General features: G+C 47.7%; 1 protein-coding gene across 4 annotated transcripts; it reads right to left on the reverse strand.

Annotated features, from left to right (window-relative positions):
* Nucleotides 1–1,047: 1,047 nt before the first annotated feature.
* LOC128333128 (uncharacterized) lies at nt 1,048–15,239 on the reverse strand. 4 transcript variants are annotated; one of them, XR_008310855.1, is made up of 13 exons: nt 15,167–15,239; nt 14,885–14,922; nt 14,418–14,605; nt 5,722–5,900; nt 5,493–5,530; nt 5,093–5,209; nt 4,876–4,955; nt 4,438–4,528; nt 4,217–4,300; nt 3,450–3,554; nt 3,015–3,087; nt 2,315–2,636; nt 1,048–1,970 (listed from the first exon to the last, which is right to left on the reverse strand). XR_008310855.1 is itself a non-coding variant. In XM_053268233.1 (13 exons), exons 2-13 carry the CDS (start codon nt 14,897–14,899, stop codon nt 2,494–2,496), a joined length of 1,023 nt encoding a protein of 340 aa, XP_053124208.1. In that variant the 5' UTR covers nt 14,900–14,922; nt 15,167–15,239; the 3' UTR covers nt 1,048–2,493. The 4 variants fall into 4 exon arrangements, 3 of the variants coding, with proteins under 3 accessions (XP_053124208.1, XP_053124207.1, XP_053124209.1); XM_053268233.1 differs by having other exon boundaries at nt 1,048–2,498; nt 2,589–2,636; XM_053268232.1 differs by having other exon boundaries at nt 1,048–2,636.
* Nucleotides 15,240–17,546: the final 2,307 nt, after the last annotated feature.

Below are 17,546 nucleotides of genomic sequence, written 5' to 3' on the forward strand. Positions count from 1 at the left end.
AACAGCATCTGGGACCAATATGAGAAGTAGGAGTGGAGCCACCGCAAAGTGGTGCCTCTCACTCCCTACCCCTCTCCCTACCCCTTCAGGAGCTCCAGGAGGTGCCATGATCCACTGATATCAAAAGGATCGGCTGAGACATCCACAAGGATCCACAGGCTCACACTCCCCCTGTCAATTCCCAATTGGAGATCACCCAACAGGCCAACCAAGTCCTTCTCAACCCCATAGCCCACCCGGAAGCCATTTTGAAATGGGCCCAGATCATCTCCTTCTTCCAAGACTCCTGGAGCTGAGATGGCACTACCCTCTCAATCCCCTTGCCCTACCATGGGAGGTTGGAGACAGGCCTAGAATGGGATCCAATGCAGGTTTCTTCAACAGTGGTCTAATCATGGCCTTCCTGAGGCAAGGAGGCATCCTGCCCTTCCTCAGAGAAGCATTAATGATGCTTCCAAGACCTAATCCCATCACCTCCTTGCTAGATGGTATAAGCCATGTTGGGCAAGGATCAAGAAAACAGGTAGTCAAGTGAAGTCTCCCAAGCAGCTTGTTCACATCCTCCGTGCTCACAAATGGAAAATGATCCAATTTCACTGTGCAAGAGGAGCTGCCGGACACCTCCACAGTAGGCTCTGCACTACCTGTAGAGTCTGTTCCATTGGATGAAGAGAGTTTTTATCTGCAAACATCTCTTTAAAATGTCAAAGTGGGTAACTGATGGATCCAAATACTCATTCAAGGGAGGAGGGTCATGTACTAACCCTTTCACAACCCGAGACAACTCTGCTGAACGTGAGCTTGCAGAAGCAATGCGGGCAGAAAAGAACTGCTTCTTTGTGGCACGCATGTGATTGATGGATGGAGTGCTGTCAAGTCGGTGTCAACTCTTAGCGACCACATCATTTTGATAATGGAAAGGCAAAATGTTCATAATAAAAACGATTTTGCCATCCCATGAATTCTTTGCTTTGCATCAATATTGGGTTTCTGTATCATGTACCTTTTTCACATTAGAAGTAATATAGCTTCTCCTGCTAACTTGGCAAAGAGGTACCTTTAACTTGGTGATTCTCTTTATTTAGCGGGGGAGAGTAACTGGCCCTATCCACCCCCAGCACAGTATCTCCAGTGACAGTTGCTGGTGTCTGTCTTATGTTTCTTCTTAGATTGCGAGCCCTTTGGGGACAGGGATCCTTCTTATTGATTTATTATTTCTCTGTTTAAACCTCCCTGAGCCATTTTTGGAAGGGCGGTATAGAAATAGAATAAATTATAAAAAATAAATACTTCCAAATTGGATCTATCCGGTTTCTAATGTCAGAAAATGAAATTAGAGCCAAAGAACATGTTTCCCATTTCAGGAGTAACCTGAAGGGTGTCTGTAGGGTGAGACCACTGTGCTTGGAATTTGAGCAAAAGCTTTACAGATCCTACACACGATTGCTGTCTGGAACACAAGACCGAAGGGATGGAATCAGGATGACAGAAATGGGGATCTGCTGAGTCAAAGACAGCAGCCAAGACAGGAGGTTCATTGAGGCCGGGTGGGCCAACGTATATGACGACACTTGGCTTGGTGGATCCTGGCTGGTTTAGAGCTGCATTCAATGTTTGTGTACACTTCCATATGGGAACACGAACCAGTGATCCTGTTCTTACGTGTGCACGGAAGGTGTCAGGGTTTCCATATGAGAGCCACTTTCACTTTGACAAGCAACACTACTATAACACTGGGGGAAAACAAAATATAAAATTGTAACCCTCAAAAGAGTTTGCATTGGGGAAGACTTATTACTGAATGACCTCAAACCTGAAAGAAAGAGCCAGCTATTTGTACTTACATTCAATAAAATGAGAGAGAGAGAGAGAGAGAGAGAGAGAGAGAGAGAGAGAGAGAGCTTTCCTCTAGGAACTGGGATGGCTGTTTTGGAATTTGGACTGTTAGCCCATCCATCAGTAGTTCTAGCCTGTCATGAAAGAAAGAAAGAAAGAACGTCACATGATCCAGGCCAGTCAATCTAATACAGCAGAAGTGACTTTCTTTCCAACTAGTATCATAAAGGGGAGATCGAAAAATACCCAACCCACCAACCAACCCATTCACAAGAAGCAACTCCAGACGCTCACGGCACATAGGCAACTAAGCAGGGGGAAAGTATCTTTTTTCCAGAGATTGGCATCGGAGGATAAAATGGGCCACAAGCTGGGGCAAGTCCTCTCCGCCTTTCCCTGTTCTTTCTTCTGTTTTTCCTCAGCATCCATTCCCTCAGAGGGATACCTGCAATCCTTCACCGGGCTCCCCAGAGCTCACCTGTCTATCGACAGACCTATCTTCCATTAATTGGCGTAATTCTTAAGCGAAGCCGGTGGCACTCCCGACATCTCGAAGGGAATCCCGCAACATAAAGATGCATTGTGCAAAGCAGTCTGTCCTGAATCTACTGCCACTGGGTAACCAAGTTCTATTCTTGTTGGAGTAGTTGTTCTCTCTCAGCCTAGAAAACCAAAGAAAAAGACAAAAGATTGAGTCTCCGGCTCAAATGGCTATTCAACCACTCCCACCCGCTCCATTCTGATACTCATACAATTAGCAGACTCCTCCTCCTCATTGAAGTCCTCCAGGACAAGATCATCTGAAGGGAAGAGAAGAGAAAAGATTGGGTTTTCTTCTTTCAATTGGCTAAGAGAAGAGTGAAGGAGGGACAGGTCCATGTTGAATAAATGAGGAGGTTCTAATGGGTCACTTTTTGCACTGGGATTGCCAAAGCGGAAGACAAGCATGGCTTCCAGACCTCGCACTTTAGCTGCAAGGACTTTCCCAAGAAGAACCGTGTTTGCCCATGTGAGAGGGGTTGGGAGTTTGAAACATGCCCACTCGGGAGGCCTGCCACAGAGAGGTCAGAGCAAAACTGGGGCTCCTTGGACGAATGATGACCTTTGTCACCCAGGCCCATTCTGGGATTCCAAGGAGACAGTTCTGCCCTCCCCACTTCCCTGGAAATTGGCATTACCTTTGATGGTGCTTTGAATCAAATGATGAGTCAAGTCATCTTCAATGCGCAAGAGAGCCTTGTGTGTGGTCAGCTGTAGAAATAAAGACGGACATGTTTTTTTCATGTCAGTGTGACACCATATCCAAAGCAGTGAAGAATTGAAGATGATCCCGTTGGGAACAAAGTTGAGGATTCCCAAAGATGGAGTGTGGCTCTTCTGAGCACTGGGCAGTCAGAAGAGACATGGGGTGGGGGCGGGTGACAGCTCTGTCCTGTTCCTCCTCTTCCTCGGTGAGCCGCAGTGGAAACAGCCCCTCTCCAGCAAGTGTGCTGCCAGGCTGCCCCCGTGTGACCAGGGACCAATGGGAGGTCTTCTTCTGAACCTGGAAGCTGACAAGGGATCCCAGAGGATGCTGAAGCAGAGCCAAGCCATGTCCACAGCAGGGTACTTACTTCCACATTGGGCAGTCTGGCCACATGCTGCAGGACGTAGACGTAGGCTTCTCGGCCCAGAGCCTGCAGCCGGGGCTCCTCTGATTCAATATACCTGTGGAGCTCCTGTGGGTTGCAACAGCAGCTCAGAGTCATCGCACTGGCCTAAATCATCCCTTGCCATGCTACTGAGAGCTAAGCCCGGAAGGAATTTGTTCCACTACAGGAACATCCCTTGGTTGTGTCCCAAAGGAGTCTAAGGAGGATCAAATTCCATATAAACATCCCCCCCCCGCAATAAAGTTGACATATTTCTGAATTGTCATTCAGAATTCTAGAAGTCAATTCTAAAGTTGATCAATATTTCTGAAAGTTGCTTATGAGAGTGATGGTTTTCTCTGTCTTCTCAGCCAGTTGTCTTCTAATAAGGAAGTGACCTAGATGTATCTTGAATACACCAAGTGGATGGGGTCTGCTGCCTCTTTCTGTCAGACCACGTTCGGATGTCGGAGAGGATGAAGACGGAAGCCCCATTCACACCTTATGTTGCACACTCGGACCACGAGTGGAGAGTGCACAGGGGCAGATCTGGACACAGGGACTGCAATTCATACATGCTGTTGAATAGAGGCACTGCTTGACACTCCCTCTCTGTACCAGGCCTGTGAGGGGCCCGTGCACAAGTTCACTTTGAAAAGAAATGCAACTACAGTCACGCACGTACCAGCGTTCAGACACCTGCACGCATCTACTACCTAACGTCCCAATAGGGCTTTCATTGCGCTTACCTTCAAGATGCCAATGGTGCTGTAGACAGAGGGGGCCTCCTCCAGCAGCCCCCTGAGCATCTTCTTAAAGGATGCCATGTTCTCCTTCGAGGGGGGAAAGAGAAGATCAGTCATGAGTAGGAGACACAACCGGTCTGGAGAATACAACATTGAAAAATCACTGGTACTGACAGTGCTATCACGTTTTCTTCGCAAGAGAAAAAAGCCCAAGAAGAATTTACCTGGGTCCCTGGGTCCACTTGGTTCAGCCCGGACACCGCCACATTGAGGACTGCTGCCTTGAGATTGAAGGGCATAGGCGGCTTCATTTTGCTGGAGGGAGAAAGATGAGATTTCGTAGTGTGAGGAGGGCTGGTGATCCAGCCAATGGAAGCTCCTCTAGAGAAGAGGAACATGGCAACCCAGCAAGCGTCAAAAACGACGACAGGTCTGTGATGGTTTCCCTTCATTTTTCCAAAAATGACCAGTCCCCGTCTGGGGAGGCCCTGGTTCGCAAGAGGCCGTAGTACTTAAGAAGATTTCTTTCTAAAAGAAAAACCTTCGCATTAATTGCCATCTTTTGGGAAAGGAGAGATCCAGTTACAGATCTGGCCTGGTTTGCCACTGCCCTTTCCTGACACAACCCCCTCCTATTTAATCCCCGTGGGCTATAAGCATACGTGAGTTCCGTGACGGCGTCCAGGCTTAACCGCAGCAGGAACCCAGGGTCCGGATGCTTTTTGACATCCTCCATAATTTCCTGGCAGAGATTAAAGAGCAGAAGAGAGGTGGTCACTACCCACGGACTTCCTTGCTATAGCTCCATCCCCAAACACACACTTTGGACTGAGCCCTCGCTTGGGCATTCCCTTCCATTCTATGCCACATCTCACTCACCAGTACGGCTTGCACAGCCTCATCCTTATCATAGGTCAGAAGCTGACCACCCTGCGACCTGATGTCTTTGACGTCTTCTATTACTGCGTACAGGAACTGGGTCCAGCTGAAGATGACCTGAAAATTAGAAGCACTGAACTGTTAGTGATGGAAGGACTCTCCGTGCCTTCCTGGAAATGGAGCGGGCACCCTTACTTGGTGGGCTGCTCTCAAGTCCTTTCTGGGGACACCACCCGCTCCATGGAATATTCTGCAGCTATTGCTTCTCAGGGAGAGTGCAGAACTGGTAAAAGGACCCGAGCATAGAGTGGGTGCTCCCAGATCCCGGATGGAAGAAATGCCTCTCACAGGAATGTCCTGAGCTCTGTGGAGGAAGGCGCTCTCCTCAATGGTTCCCTACCTCAGCTCTGTCCACTTCCTCCTGGATAGTTGTCAAACCTGGAAGGGAAGAAGAATGGGAAGGGAGGGGGGATTCAGGACTTGAATCCCCATGAGGAATTAAGCAAGGTGAATTCCCTTTGTTGGCATTCAGGCTGGCTCCCGGGCTCCCAAGCACCAGCTGTCCCACACTCCCCAAAGAGTCAGCCCCAGTCCCAACCATTCGCCAGGAGCCTGGGGCACCTCCTCACCGATGGTGACTCCCGAGACTGCCGGGGTACCCCCTGAGGGAGTTGGAGGTGGCGCTGGAGTCGGCTCAACCTGCTTGCTTCGTGGCCAGAACCTCCCTCTGGGGGGCTTGCCCTTTTCGGAGTCACTGCTGGGGGAGGTCTTAAAGAACTTTCTGCAGCATCTGCAGACTCTTCGCAACCTAGAAGAGAGCAGGGAGAAGGTGAGAATGGGTCTCTAGTCAGACCTGTCCGGGGACAGAGGGAGCAAGGCAAAGCTGTTATGCAATCCTACTAACCGTGCAAAGAAGCCTTTCCTCATCTTCTCCCCCATTTCCCTCCCTGTCTAACTCTTCCCCCCTGAATAACTATCCCTCCTCTTACTAAAAGCTGACTGTCCCTCCCTCCCCCCTAGATCCCTCCCCAAACCACCCCAAACAAACAACAAACAACAAAATAACAAACACTAACACTAACTGTAACACTGAATGGATAAATAAATGGATAAATATATCAATAAATAAATGGATAAATAAACAAATAGATGAATAAATAGATGGATCAACAGAAACAGAAACAGAAACGGACTCTCTAATACACTCTTTCCTCGCTATCTCTCCAACTCCTCTCCACCTCGCCTCCTCCCTCCTCGCCTAACTCACCCACAAAGAGCAGCTGAGCCCCGGAGGTGTCATAAAAGAGGATGTGTCATGAGCCTCAGCAGTGGCCATTGGTCGTCTTGCCTCTAGTGGTTGCTTCAGGACTTGGAGGCATCCCCTGCCAAGCGGGCAAAGAGGCACCTTTTCAAAGGGCTGATTCTCTTTATTGAACAGAGGCCGCACGGGGGAGCAGTTGGCCCTACCCACCCCCTGCCCAGTAACCCTCCAGTGGCGGTTGCTGGTGTCAATCTTAGGTTTCTCGGTAGATTGTGAGCCTTTGGGGGCAGGGAGCCATCTTTATTCCTTGATTCTTACTCCACTTAAACTGCTTTGGAAACTTGTGTCGAAAAGCGGTATATCAATAGTAGTAGTAATAGTAGTAGTAGTAGTAGTAGTACTAGTAGTAGAAGTTCTTCCAAACCTCACCCTTCCTGTTCATATGTCTGTTGATCTGAGAAATCAGAGGACTCTCTTCCCCACCATGTTGAAAGCAAAACCACCACAGGCCCCTCAGAGCAGACCCCTCCACCTCCGCCCACTGCCATTCATCCCGAGAGCCACCTTGGTTGCTGAGATGTGCTCTTGTTTCAGCACGACACGGGGACTCATTCCTTCAGCGCAATCCTGACACTGATTCTCACCTGAGGGGACACACATCACTTTGCTGGCTCTGCCCTCTGGCCACTGCTCTCTGCTCTTTCCAGAGTGTGGCGATGCTGTCACTTGCCTGCCAGGAGGCAGCGTGGAGCAGGTCGGTGGCTGCTTAGCCTTCTCCACTCTGCCTCTTCATCGCTGACTTTGGCATTATTCAGCGGAGGGTGGCGGAAGAGGCAGCAGCAGGATTCTCCCTCCCTCCCTCTGAGTCTCAAAGCCAAGAGCTGATGCCCCAAGTGGAAGGAAGCTCTGAACAGCTGCCTGGCTTCCCTCTGGACCCTCTTGTTTGGGGAACAGCAGGGCTCTCCTTCCCATGCTTGGAGAGGAGGAGACCCAGTGGAAGTGAAGGAGGGAGGAGGCTACTGACGTAATAGTGCAACAGTCAACCACAGAGAAGCAGCCGCTTGTCTTCTCCATGCTGCCTCTGGAGTCATACTTCAAAACCTGCTTGGAGGCAATGCATCAGTCATACCTGGAGGGTCCAATATTCAGGTAGAAGAATGAGTTCATGGATGCTGGAGTTGGTCCGTTTGGGTGCACACCAAAGGAAGAGAAGTCTGGAAATGGCTTGAGTGAAGTGTATGTGCAGGTTTGAAGGGGTGACCTTCAACTTCTCTGAGAAGTGGGATGTCTCTTTCAGGTGGAGAGCAAAAGTTCTCTGAACTCTTAACGGCTGAGTCCTCACCAGCTCATCAGGTTGACAAGTAGAGGGAGTTCCCTGTCCTAAAAAGGGCGAGTGGGCAACCATGAGGGTCAATCTCAAGTGTTGTTTAGCTTTCCACAACTGCTTGGATACCAACATTGCTCGCTGCTATAAGCTGCAGCTACATTGCTTTCATAGGGCTGTAGAGCTGACAACTGATATTATGGTAAACAGCACAGCCATTGCCTGATGACGTTTGAGGACTTGGGGAAGTCTGTTTCTGGTCAGCATAGCTCCAGAGATGACTGACAGTCTGCCTACAGAATAGAAAGGAGGATACCCGTTTCTCACAGACAGAGAAACAAACAGCAGGTTGGACTGAAAGACCGGGAAACAGAGAGAGAGAGAGAGAGAGAGAGAGAGAGAGAGAGAGAGAGAGAGAGAGAGAGAGAGAGAGAGAGAGAGAGAGAGAGAACTCTGCACAACAGACTTCCATGCTCCTTTGGAATTAGGTCAGAAATTAGGTCACAAAACAGCAGGTTGGATTGAAAGAATGGGAAACAGAAAGAGAGAGAGAGAGAGAGAGAGAAGTCTTTCATTGTAGCAACCAGGAATTAGAGGAATCGTTTTGTTATTGAGTCAGGCGCTACCCCAAACATCCTGAATTCCCCTCAACTGTTGATAGATTTAGACAAAAATGACAAAGTTGCTGTTTGGTTTGCTGATGGGAAAATAGTTATTCATCCAGGAGAGGAACTGCTGAACTGTCTAGTAAGCAATTGGATGGGGAAATGGAAAAGATTTTGATCCAAGATGCCCTCTTAGTCCCTGATATGGAGAGTAACTTGACCTCTGTGGGAGATGGAGTCAATCAAAGTTGCAAAGTGACTTTGCAGGACAACGTTTGCTACATCAGCTAAGAAGGATGATTTCCTGATGCATAATATATATAGCCTATATGCATAAAGATGTGCTTTTTCAACTGGACTGTGTAACTGAACAGGCCAGGCTTGCAGCCTCATGCAAAGACAAGAACTGTTCGACCATATGGCCGAAAAGACTAGCACATAGGCAAATCCATGTGATAAATGAGCTTGGGGGAAATGGCATTAGGAAGGACTTTCAAGTGGAGTCATGCAGAGAAGCTGCCACAAGGGGTCAGTGTTGCTTACTGAATCAAGGGGTGAGAGCCAGCTTTTCTGCACAGACAGAGTCACAGTGTCCTTTGGAGCTAATACATTCTGATGTCATAGAAACATCGGAAGCTGCCATCTCCTGAGTCAGACCATTGGTCCATCTAGCTCAGTATTGTCTACACAGACTGGCAGCGACTTCTCCAAGGTTGCAGGCAGGAATCTCTCTCAGTCCTATCTTGGAGAAGCCAGGGAGGGGACTTGGAACCTTCTGCTCTTCCCAGAGCGGTTCCATCCCCTAAGGGGAATCTCTTACAGTGCTAGCCTCCCATTCATATGCAACCAGGGTGGACCCCAACCTTCTCCCAACCTTGGAGAAGCCGCTGCCAGTCTGTGCAGACAATACTGAGCTAGATGGACCTATGGTCTGACTCAGGAGATGGCAGCTTCCCATGTGTTCCTAAGTCCTTGCCACTCAGATTGCCAGCCAAAGCAATAGACAAGACACCATCTGAACGATGGCTTGGGCACAAACCCTCTCTAAAGCATGTCAAAATGTTTGGATAGAGAGCTTATGCATACGTACCAAAGGCCAGGAAAACCCAACTCAATCGCAACTGTGAACTGGGAGTCTTGGTTAGATATCCGCATGGCCAAAAGGGATAGAGAACCCTTGATCCTACAAATGGAGAGGTCAGGATCTGCAATGTGGTGTCTTTTGATGAGAGACAAGGGCCAACTAGGGATGATGTGCCAGAACTTGTGCCAGAGATCCAGGTGAAAGAGGCAAGATGTCTCACGATGCAAGAGCCAGACCGTGAACCCGAGGAATCTGTACCACAACCAGAAGGGGCATTCCTTCTCCACCAGAAGCAGAAGATAAAGGATCTTCTCCAGTGCCTGGTAGCTTCCTTGGTGCTTTGCTAAATAATCACAAAGCCCAACAACAGCCTCCTTGAAGTGAATGACCTTCACTGGGTTTGCGCATGTGTACTCGGTGAAATTACAATGCAGCAACCACATTGCAAATCTCCACAAGCCCATTCGAAGGAGACATGGAGAATCCCAGTTCAATTGTCACATGTACACAATGCTTCTAAGTGTTAGCAACAAGATGGAGATCACATCCTTGGAGGCCGTTTTCGGCAACAGCTCCCTGGTGACCACCAATATCTGGTCTGACTTTTCACACTCTGATTTGCTTGCAGAAAAGCTTTGCCATATATGGGCAAAGCTTAAGTACACCAAAATATACCTGGGATACCAATAGGGCTGGCTCATTCTAAGAGAATAGCAACAGGCACTTGTATTGTGCCAGCTCAGATGCAGCTCTTTGATTAGAACATTGAAGTCCACTCCCCTCTTCCACATCAAGCGTGATTTCTGTGCATGACAAGCCACATCAAAGAGCTTGAGATATCCCATGTGCAGCCTGGCTTGCTCTGTACAGGCCTCTGCTACAGGGTAAACTATGATGGAGAGAGAGAGAGAGAGAGAGAGAGAGAGAGAGAGAGAGAGAGAGAGAGAGAGAGAGAACTGTGCACAACAGACTTCCATGCTCCTTTGGAATTAGGTCAGAAATTGCACTTACTGCAAAGAAGCTACTACTCTTAGAGTTGGAGATGGAGTTCCAGTGCATCGACCTTTTGCACCAGCTCTCCTAATGACCACTTGGGGTATTGGGCATGGAGGTAGTTAGTGAGGGTCTCCTTACCTGTCCCTGCTTGCCTCTCCTCTATGGCCCCTGCCTCGACTCCTCAGCTATTCCCAGTCAAGAGTCAGTCCTCTTCCTTTCCTCTGAGAGAGTAGATGGAAACATCTCTCCCTCCCTTCCTATTCATTATGTAGCTGATAGATAGGACTGGGTTTTTCCTCTCTAAATGTACTTCACCAATACATCTTTTTCGTTTAGATTGTACAACAATCTCCATGTGTCTTCTTCACATAATGGCAACAACTCAACTCTGCACTCTACTCCGTAACTGGTGTGGGTAGCTTCCTTTTGGCGCTTTGCTAATAAGATCAATAAGATGCATAGCTATGTTGTGACCGGACATCAAACCAAGACATTTCATAACCACATGTTAAGACAGAGATCTACGTATCTATCTTGGATGCGTTTTTGATCACATTTTGTCTGTTCCTTTTGCTCTGTTAGTTACTGTTGTTGTTGTTGTTTTGTACTGAACGTGTGAAACAACCTTGAAGTGAACTAATCACAAAGTCAGATTTCTTGTAATAGCAAAAGGAAAATTCTAGCTTCTGTGGACTCCACCCCACGCCTATAGGCTTTACTACCTTGAAAGAAGTTTGCTTTTGCAACGGAAGGTTGGAAGGCCATTGCGGTAGATTCAGTCTAGAACACACAAGTCTACTTGGTGGCAGTGGTTAAACGGGTCATTGGTCAGGAGATCCATGTCTGGTGTTAGCAGCAGAGCAGATCCTTCTAGGGATACACCAAGGTAATTTGGGCATCGGGACCGTCCAGCCATGAGCCCCCACCCCCATGCGAGGCTCCCCAAAACTTCCTTTGGGGGGCCCACCCCACCAAAGTTCCATTAAAAAACCAAACCAAAGACTCTAATGGTGGCTGAGGGGTGGCAGCGAGGGGGGAGGGATGGTGGCTTGAAGCAAATGAACTGCATGCCTGTGCAGTTTAGAGATCGTCGCAAGCCCGTGACGTTACGGGGGGCAACTCAAGTTGTTCGGAGGGCAACTCAAGCCACGATATTGTTCAAAAGTGAGCCAGCTTCATCCAGGTCAGGGTCTCCTCGGAAGTCCAACTGGCACTTTCCCCCTCTGTGAAGGAAGGATGTTGAGAAATGGAATACCGAAGCAAACAACTACTTATCTTATTTATATCTCATGTTTCAACGCAACTGTTCTCAAAGTGGTTTACATACAAAAAGGAGAAGAAAGTGGCCCCCTGTCCCCCCAAAGAGCTGGCAATCTAAAAAGAAGCACAAGGGAGAAGCTAGTGCCAGTCACGGAAGGAATGCTGTTCTGGAGTCGCCTAACAGAAAACCTGAATTGGTCATAAAGGTCTGGTGCCAGCTGTTCAATGTCTCGGCATGAAAGAAAGAGGGCTTGGTGCTCGCATCACCAAATTCCAGATGTCCTCTTGTCTAATCAAGTGCTGAGCCTCCAGCAGGATTGTAAACTGAGAGCAGGATCAAGCCCCAAATCCATCCCTATGGCCATTGGTGCTCCTGTGGAGACAGCCTCTCATAATGCATGACTTAGCCACCTCTCCTGGGTTCAGATTCTCTTTCAGCCATGAAACACACTGGGTGGCCGTGGGCCAGTCACTATTCTCTGCCTAGCCTACCTCAGAAGGCTGTTGCAAGGATAACATGGAGAACTCTACCCTCAGGGAGGAAGAGTGGGGTATAAATGTAATGGGGGTGGGGTGGGGTGGGACAGCAGTCTTGATCTGGACCCCGGCTGACATCTGTGCTCAGCCACAAACTCATAGGTGGTCTTGAGCAAGTCACACTGTGATCCTGCCTGCCCACTGGTGAAACAGCAGCTATCATGACTCACCCAGTTATGTGCAGATTAATCCCACAAAGAAAATGGTGTGTACAATAAAAGATGCTATGTCAAGACTATCATCCAGCACTGCTGTCAGTACAGAGCGCCTCTCCAACCTCTTCTCTCCAAACCTCCTCATTACGTCAGTGTATATAGACTTATGCAATAATATACAAGACTTCCAAATGATTCGATCGGATTCCACGCAACACAGCCCAAAATCAAGCAAGATCAAAAGCCTGTCAATAGAATCATTGAGAAGTTCTGCTCCACTGGGCTAGTCTGTGAATTGGAATGTTTCGGATCTTACAGCCCTGAACTTAAGTATGCTTACTCAACGTAAGCCCTATTGATTTCAAAGGGATTTACTTCCAAGCAGCTATGTTTAGGATTGCTACTTTAATCTGACTTCTGCCATCTATGGATGGTGTGATACGCTTCAGGGAGTAAGACATTTTAATTTCTAGTTGAGATCAATGATGCTGAAGGTAAGAGTTTCATTAAAAAGGAAGAGCTGTGAAAGTTCTTCCCTTTGGGGAGATTAATCATGTTTGTGGTCGTCCAGCTGGAATAGGAGAAAGACTGAGCTGGTCCACATAAGAAGGCCCCAAAGTTCTCAAAGCGGTTTGATGAGAAATCTAGGGTGGGAGTCCCCACTGGCTGCTTAGGAATGACCCCGGTGGGTGTGAACTGGCCCAGCCCATCCTCACTCCTGCTCTCCTCTCTCCTTGACAGGACATGGGAGAAGGATGCCCCTCACTCCGCGGCGTGGGCAGCCTTGATGAGGCAACTCCTCATCAAGGCTAGGTCCTTCTTCGTTCTCTACATTAGTCCTCAGCGCTCTCCTGACTGTCATTTGGAAGTAGTGTCATCTTTTCAGGTGGCCTCGTCTTTTAACTTTAAGCTGATCTGATCAGAAAAGGTTTAGATACAGCAACTCAATATGGCTTCAATGTTCTCCAGTCATCCAAAAACCTCTTCTTTCAGATGAGAGTTGAGATGCTTTCCATTTCCAGTTCTACTCTAAAAAGCACGGAAATTCCAAGCCAAGGTGGCCATGTTAAATTCCGCACCATAGAAGCTGTCAAGACTTTATACAGTCTGGGAGCGTATGGTGGCTTTCCAAAAGAGGCTCCATGCAGCCACAATTTGCCTTGATCTCTCAGCTGGACATTGGGCTGGGGAGGGATGTGTCTAGGCAGACATTCCAGAATTGCAGCTTCCCCAATCCACTTCCTAGAGATGCCCCAGATGAATTTCTGCCTGGTGCACCTCTGCAAGGCACGGTGCTTTCCCCAGCTGTTATGTCACTTCATAAATGTCTGGGCAGAAATTCAAGATATATAGCAGTTTCACTAATAGTAAGAATAAGAATGCAAATAAGAATAAGAACAATAAACTGTACTTATTAAGATAAAACAAAGAAAAAATTAAATCATAACAGATTGAAAAGGGGGGAGGGGTGAAGGAAATACAAAATACAATAAAGAAACATTTCAAAGTCATTGTTAAAATCAATCATGTAATATGATATGATATGGTATGATATGTATTCTTAAAAACATATAATACTTCCAGGCAGCTATTCTCCTAGCTTTAGGAGCATTAAAAAGAAAAGGAAGCAAATGGGCGATCAGATAAACTCCTCCTTTTCATGGAAGTCCTCGAAGACAAGGCCATCTGAAGAGAAGAGAAGAGAGGAGAAGAGAAGAGAAGAGAAGAGAAGAGAAGAGAAGAGAAGAGAAGAGAAGAGAAGAGAAGAGAAGAGACGTAATATTCTGATGTTAATTGATTTAGGTAAGGAGGGACTTATACATATTGAACAAATGGAGGAGGGTCTAATGGGTCACTTTTTGCCTTGGGGTTCCCAAAGCAGAAGGCAAGCATGGCTTCCAGGCCTCACAGTTTTGCTGCAAGGTCTTTGCCTGCAAGAACCATTTTTACCCCTGTGAGAGGGGTTGAGAGTTTGAGACGTGCCCACTTGGGAGTCCTGCCACAGACAGTCCTCCATAATTTCCTGGCAGAGATCAAAGAGCAGAAGAGAGTTGGTCAGTACCCATGGACTTCATTGGAATAGCACCAGCCTCAAACACACACTTTTGGCAGTCAGGTTTTGACTGAGCCTGCGCTTGGTCATCCTCTTCCATTCTCTGCCACATCTCACTCTCCAGTACGGCGTCCACAGCCTTGTCTTTTTCATACGACAGCATCTCACTTTCACAGGACTTGGCATCCTTAATACCGTCAATAACGGACGTCAAGAATTCAGCCCAGCAGAGGATGACCTGAAGATTAGAAGCATTGAGCTGTTAGAGATGAAGGACTCTCCGTGCCTTCCTGGAAATTTAGCGGGCACCCTTACTTGGTGGGCTGCTCTCAGGTCCTTTCTGGGGACCCCACCCCCTCCGTGGAATATTCGGCTTCTGCCTCTCAGGGAGAATGCAGAAGTGGGAAAGGGATCAGAGCAGAGAGTGGGTGCTTCCAGATCCCGTATGGGGCAAATGCCTCTCAGAGAAATGTCCTGGGCTCTAGGGAGGAAGGCCCTTTTCTGAATGGATCCCTACCTCAGCTCTTTCCATTTTCTCCACTCCAGTTGTCAGATCTGGAAGGGAAGAAGAGTCGGGGGTGGGTGGGTTTAAGGAGTTTGATTCCCATTTGGAATTTAAAAACGGGGATTCCTTTTCTTGGAATTAAGGCGGGCTACCAGTTCTAGGTTACAGCCCAAGTCAGCCAGCCTATATGAATAATGAGAGATTAGCATCTCCCAAAGGGAAGCGACTGCTCACCAAAGGCCTTTTCATTCGGACCCACAAGTCTGCCAGGTTCCCAAGCACTAGCTCTCTCACCTTCCCCAAAGAGTCCGCCCCAGTCCCAACCTGGGGCACCTCCTCATCGATGGTGACTCTGGATACTGCCGGCGAGCCCCCTGTGGGAGTTGGAGGTGGTGCTGGAGTAGGCTCAACGCGGTGTTTCCGTTTAAAGAACCTCCCTCTGGGGGGCTTGCCCTTGGCGGAGTCACTGGTGGGGGAGGTCTTAAACAGCCGCCTGCAGCAACGGCAGACTCTTCGCAGCCTAGAAGAGAGCAGGGAGAAAGTGAGAAAGTGACCCTTAAGCAGACATTGGCAGGAGAGGGGGCCAATGGGGCAGTGAAGGAGTGCAGAACAGAAGGAGGGCAGCAATACAGGTAGCCCAATAGGCTTCCAGGTGGTGCACCGTCCTCCTTCTGGCTGAGGAATTGGGTCGAGACAGCTGCCCCAACGCTTTGGGGCAGAGACCTTTGACATATGGGGTGCAGTTCTGGTCAGCCCAGCTCAGCCAGATTATGTTAGAGCTGGAAAAGTTGCAGAGAAGAACCATGAACGAGCTCAGGGGTGAATGGGAACCATGTAACCATTAGGCTGTCCTGTTTTCAGGCACTGCATGACACTTCCTAGCTGGACCAGGCCTGTGAGGGGCCCGTGCCCAGGTTCACTTTTAAAACGAAGCAACTACAGTCATGCACACAGAATCACGTACCAATGTTCAGACACCTGCACACATGTACTACCAACTGTCTGAATGGGGCTTTCATTGCTCTTACCTTCAAGATGCTGATTCAGTTCCAGACAGAGGGGGCCTCCTCCAGCAAAGCCCTGATCATCCTCTGCAGCGCCTCAATGTTCTCGTTCTGGGGGGGGGGAGAAAAGCTCAGACATGATTATTCTATGCAGAAACCACATGCTTTTTAAAAAACAAAAACAAGTTTTACCACAAGCAAGCATTGTGTAAGACTATGTGTAAGACAAATCCTATGATATTTATTTAGACTGCCTTCCTGCCTTCCTACTGTCCACCACCCTCTTGCCATTTTAAGCAAATCCAGACTCACAGTTTCATCAAAAATGTCCAGGTGTTCAGTTTTAAACATTTCCCCCCTCCGTTTCAAAACACTTAGGACTTCACTGTGAATATAGGAACTTAGGAACATCGGAAGCTGCTCTATATTGAGTCAGGCCCTTGGTCCATCTAGCTCAGTATTGTCTACACAGACTGGCAGCAGCTTTTCCAAGGTTTCAGGCAAGGGTTTCTCTCAGCCCTAAAATCTTGTCCTAAAAAAATAATAATAATAATCTTGTCCTGTCTTGGAGATGCTGCCAGGGAGGGAATGTGGAACCTTCTGCATGCAGTTTTCAAACATGATTCCCTAAAGGAGCATTTTATTGTCCCTTGGACTGTGTTAGGGATGGGGCTGTATTTCAGTGGTAGAGTATCTGCTTAAAGATGCTGAAGGTCCCAGGTTCAGTCCCTGGCATCTACAGGGAGAGCTGGGGGAAACTCTTGCCTGAAACTCTGGAGTGCCACTGCCAGACAGAATAGACAATATTGAGATAGATTGGGGTTCCCAACAGGGGGTACAAGTACTATCAGGCTATCAGAAGAGCCAGCGTGGTGTAGTGGTTAGAGTGCTGGACTAGGACCAGGGAGACTCGAGTTCAAATCCCCATTCAGCCATGATACTAGCTGGGTGACTCTGGGCCAGTCGCTTCTCTCTCAGCCTAACCTACTTCACAGGGATGTTGTGAAGAGAAACTTGTGTATGTAGTACACTGCTTTGGGCTCCTTGGAGGAAGAGCGGGATATAAATGCAAATAATAATAATAATAATAATAATAATAATAATAGTTGTTGTTGTTGTTTTTGTAAAAAGATTGCACAGACTGACTACAAACAAAGGCATGACAAGGTAGCAGGGATGATACACTGGAACATCTGCAAAAAATACAAGCTACCTGTAGCCAAACATTGGTGGGACCATAAAATTGAAAAAGTTGAAGAAAATGAAGATGCAAAAATATTATGGGACTTCTGACTACAAACAGACAAACATCTGCCACACAATACAACAGATATAACTGTAGTGGAGAAGAAAGAAAAAACAAGTCAAAATAATCGACATAGCCATACCAGGGGATAGCAGAATAGAAGAAAAAGAAATAGAAAAAATAATAAAATACAAAGATCTACAAACTGAAATTGAAAGGCTGTGGCAGAAAAAGACCGAAATAATCCTAGTGGTAATTGGCACCCTGGGTGCAGTTCCAAAAGACCTTGAAGAGCACCTCAACACCATAGGGGCCCCAGAAATCACCATCAGCCAATTACAAAAAGCAGCTTTACTGGGAACAGCCTATATTCTGCGACGATATCTATAACGATTGACAATAAAATTCTGGCATCCCAGGTCCT

This window comes from Hemicordylus capensis, chromosome 7 (assembly GCF_027244095.1).
Source record: "Hemicordylus capensis ecotype Gifberg chromosome 7, rHemCap1.1.pri, whole genome shotgun sequence".
In the NCBI taxonomy this organism is placed as follows: domain Eukaryota; kingdom Metazoa; phylum Chordata; class Lepidosauria; order Squamata; family Cordylidae; genus Hemicordylus; species Hemicordylus capensis.

What these genes read in the sequence shown, in the direction of transcription:
- LOC128333128 (XM_053268232.1), bottom strand. An exon ending in AGGCTGTGCAAGCCGTACTG is followed by an intron (nt 4,956 to 5,092) that starts GTGAGTGAGATG and finishes AATCTCTGCCAG; the next exon opens with GAAATTATGGAGGATGTCAA. An exon ending in GCACCATTGGCATCTTGAAG is followed by an intron (nt 3,555 to 4,216) that starts GTAAGCGCAATG and finishes TGCAACCCACAG; the next exon opens with GAGCTCCACAGGTATATTGA.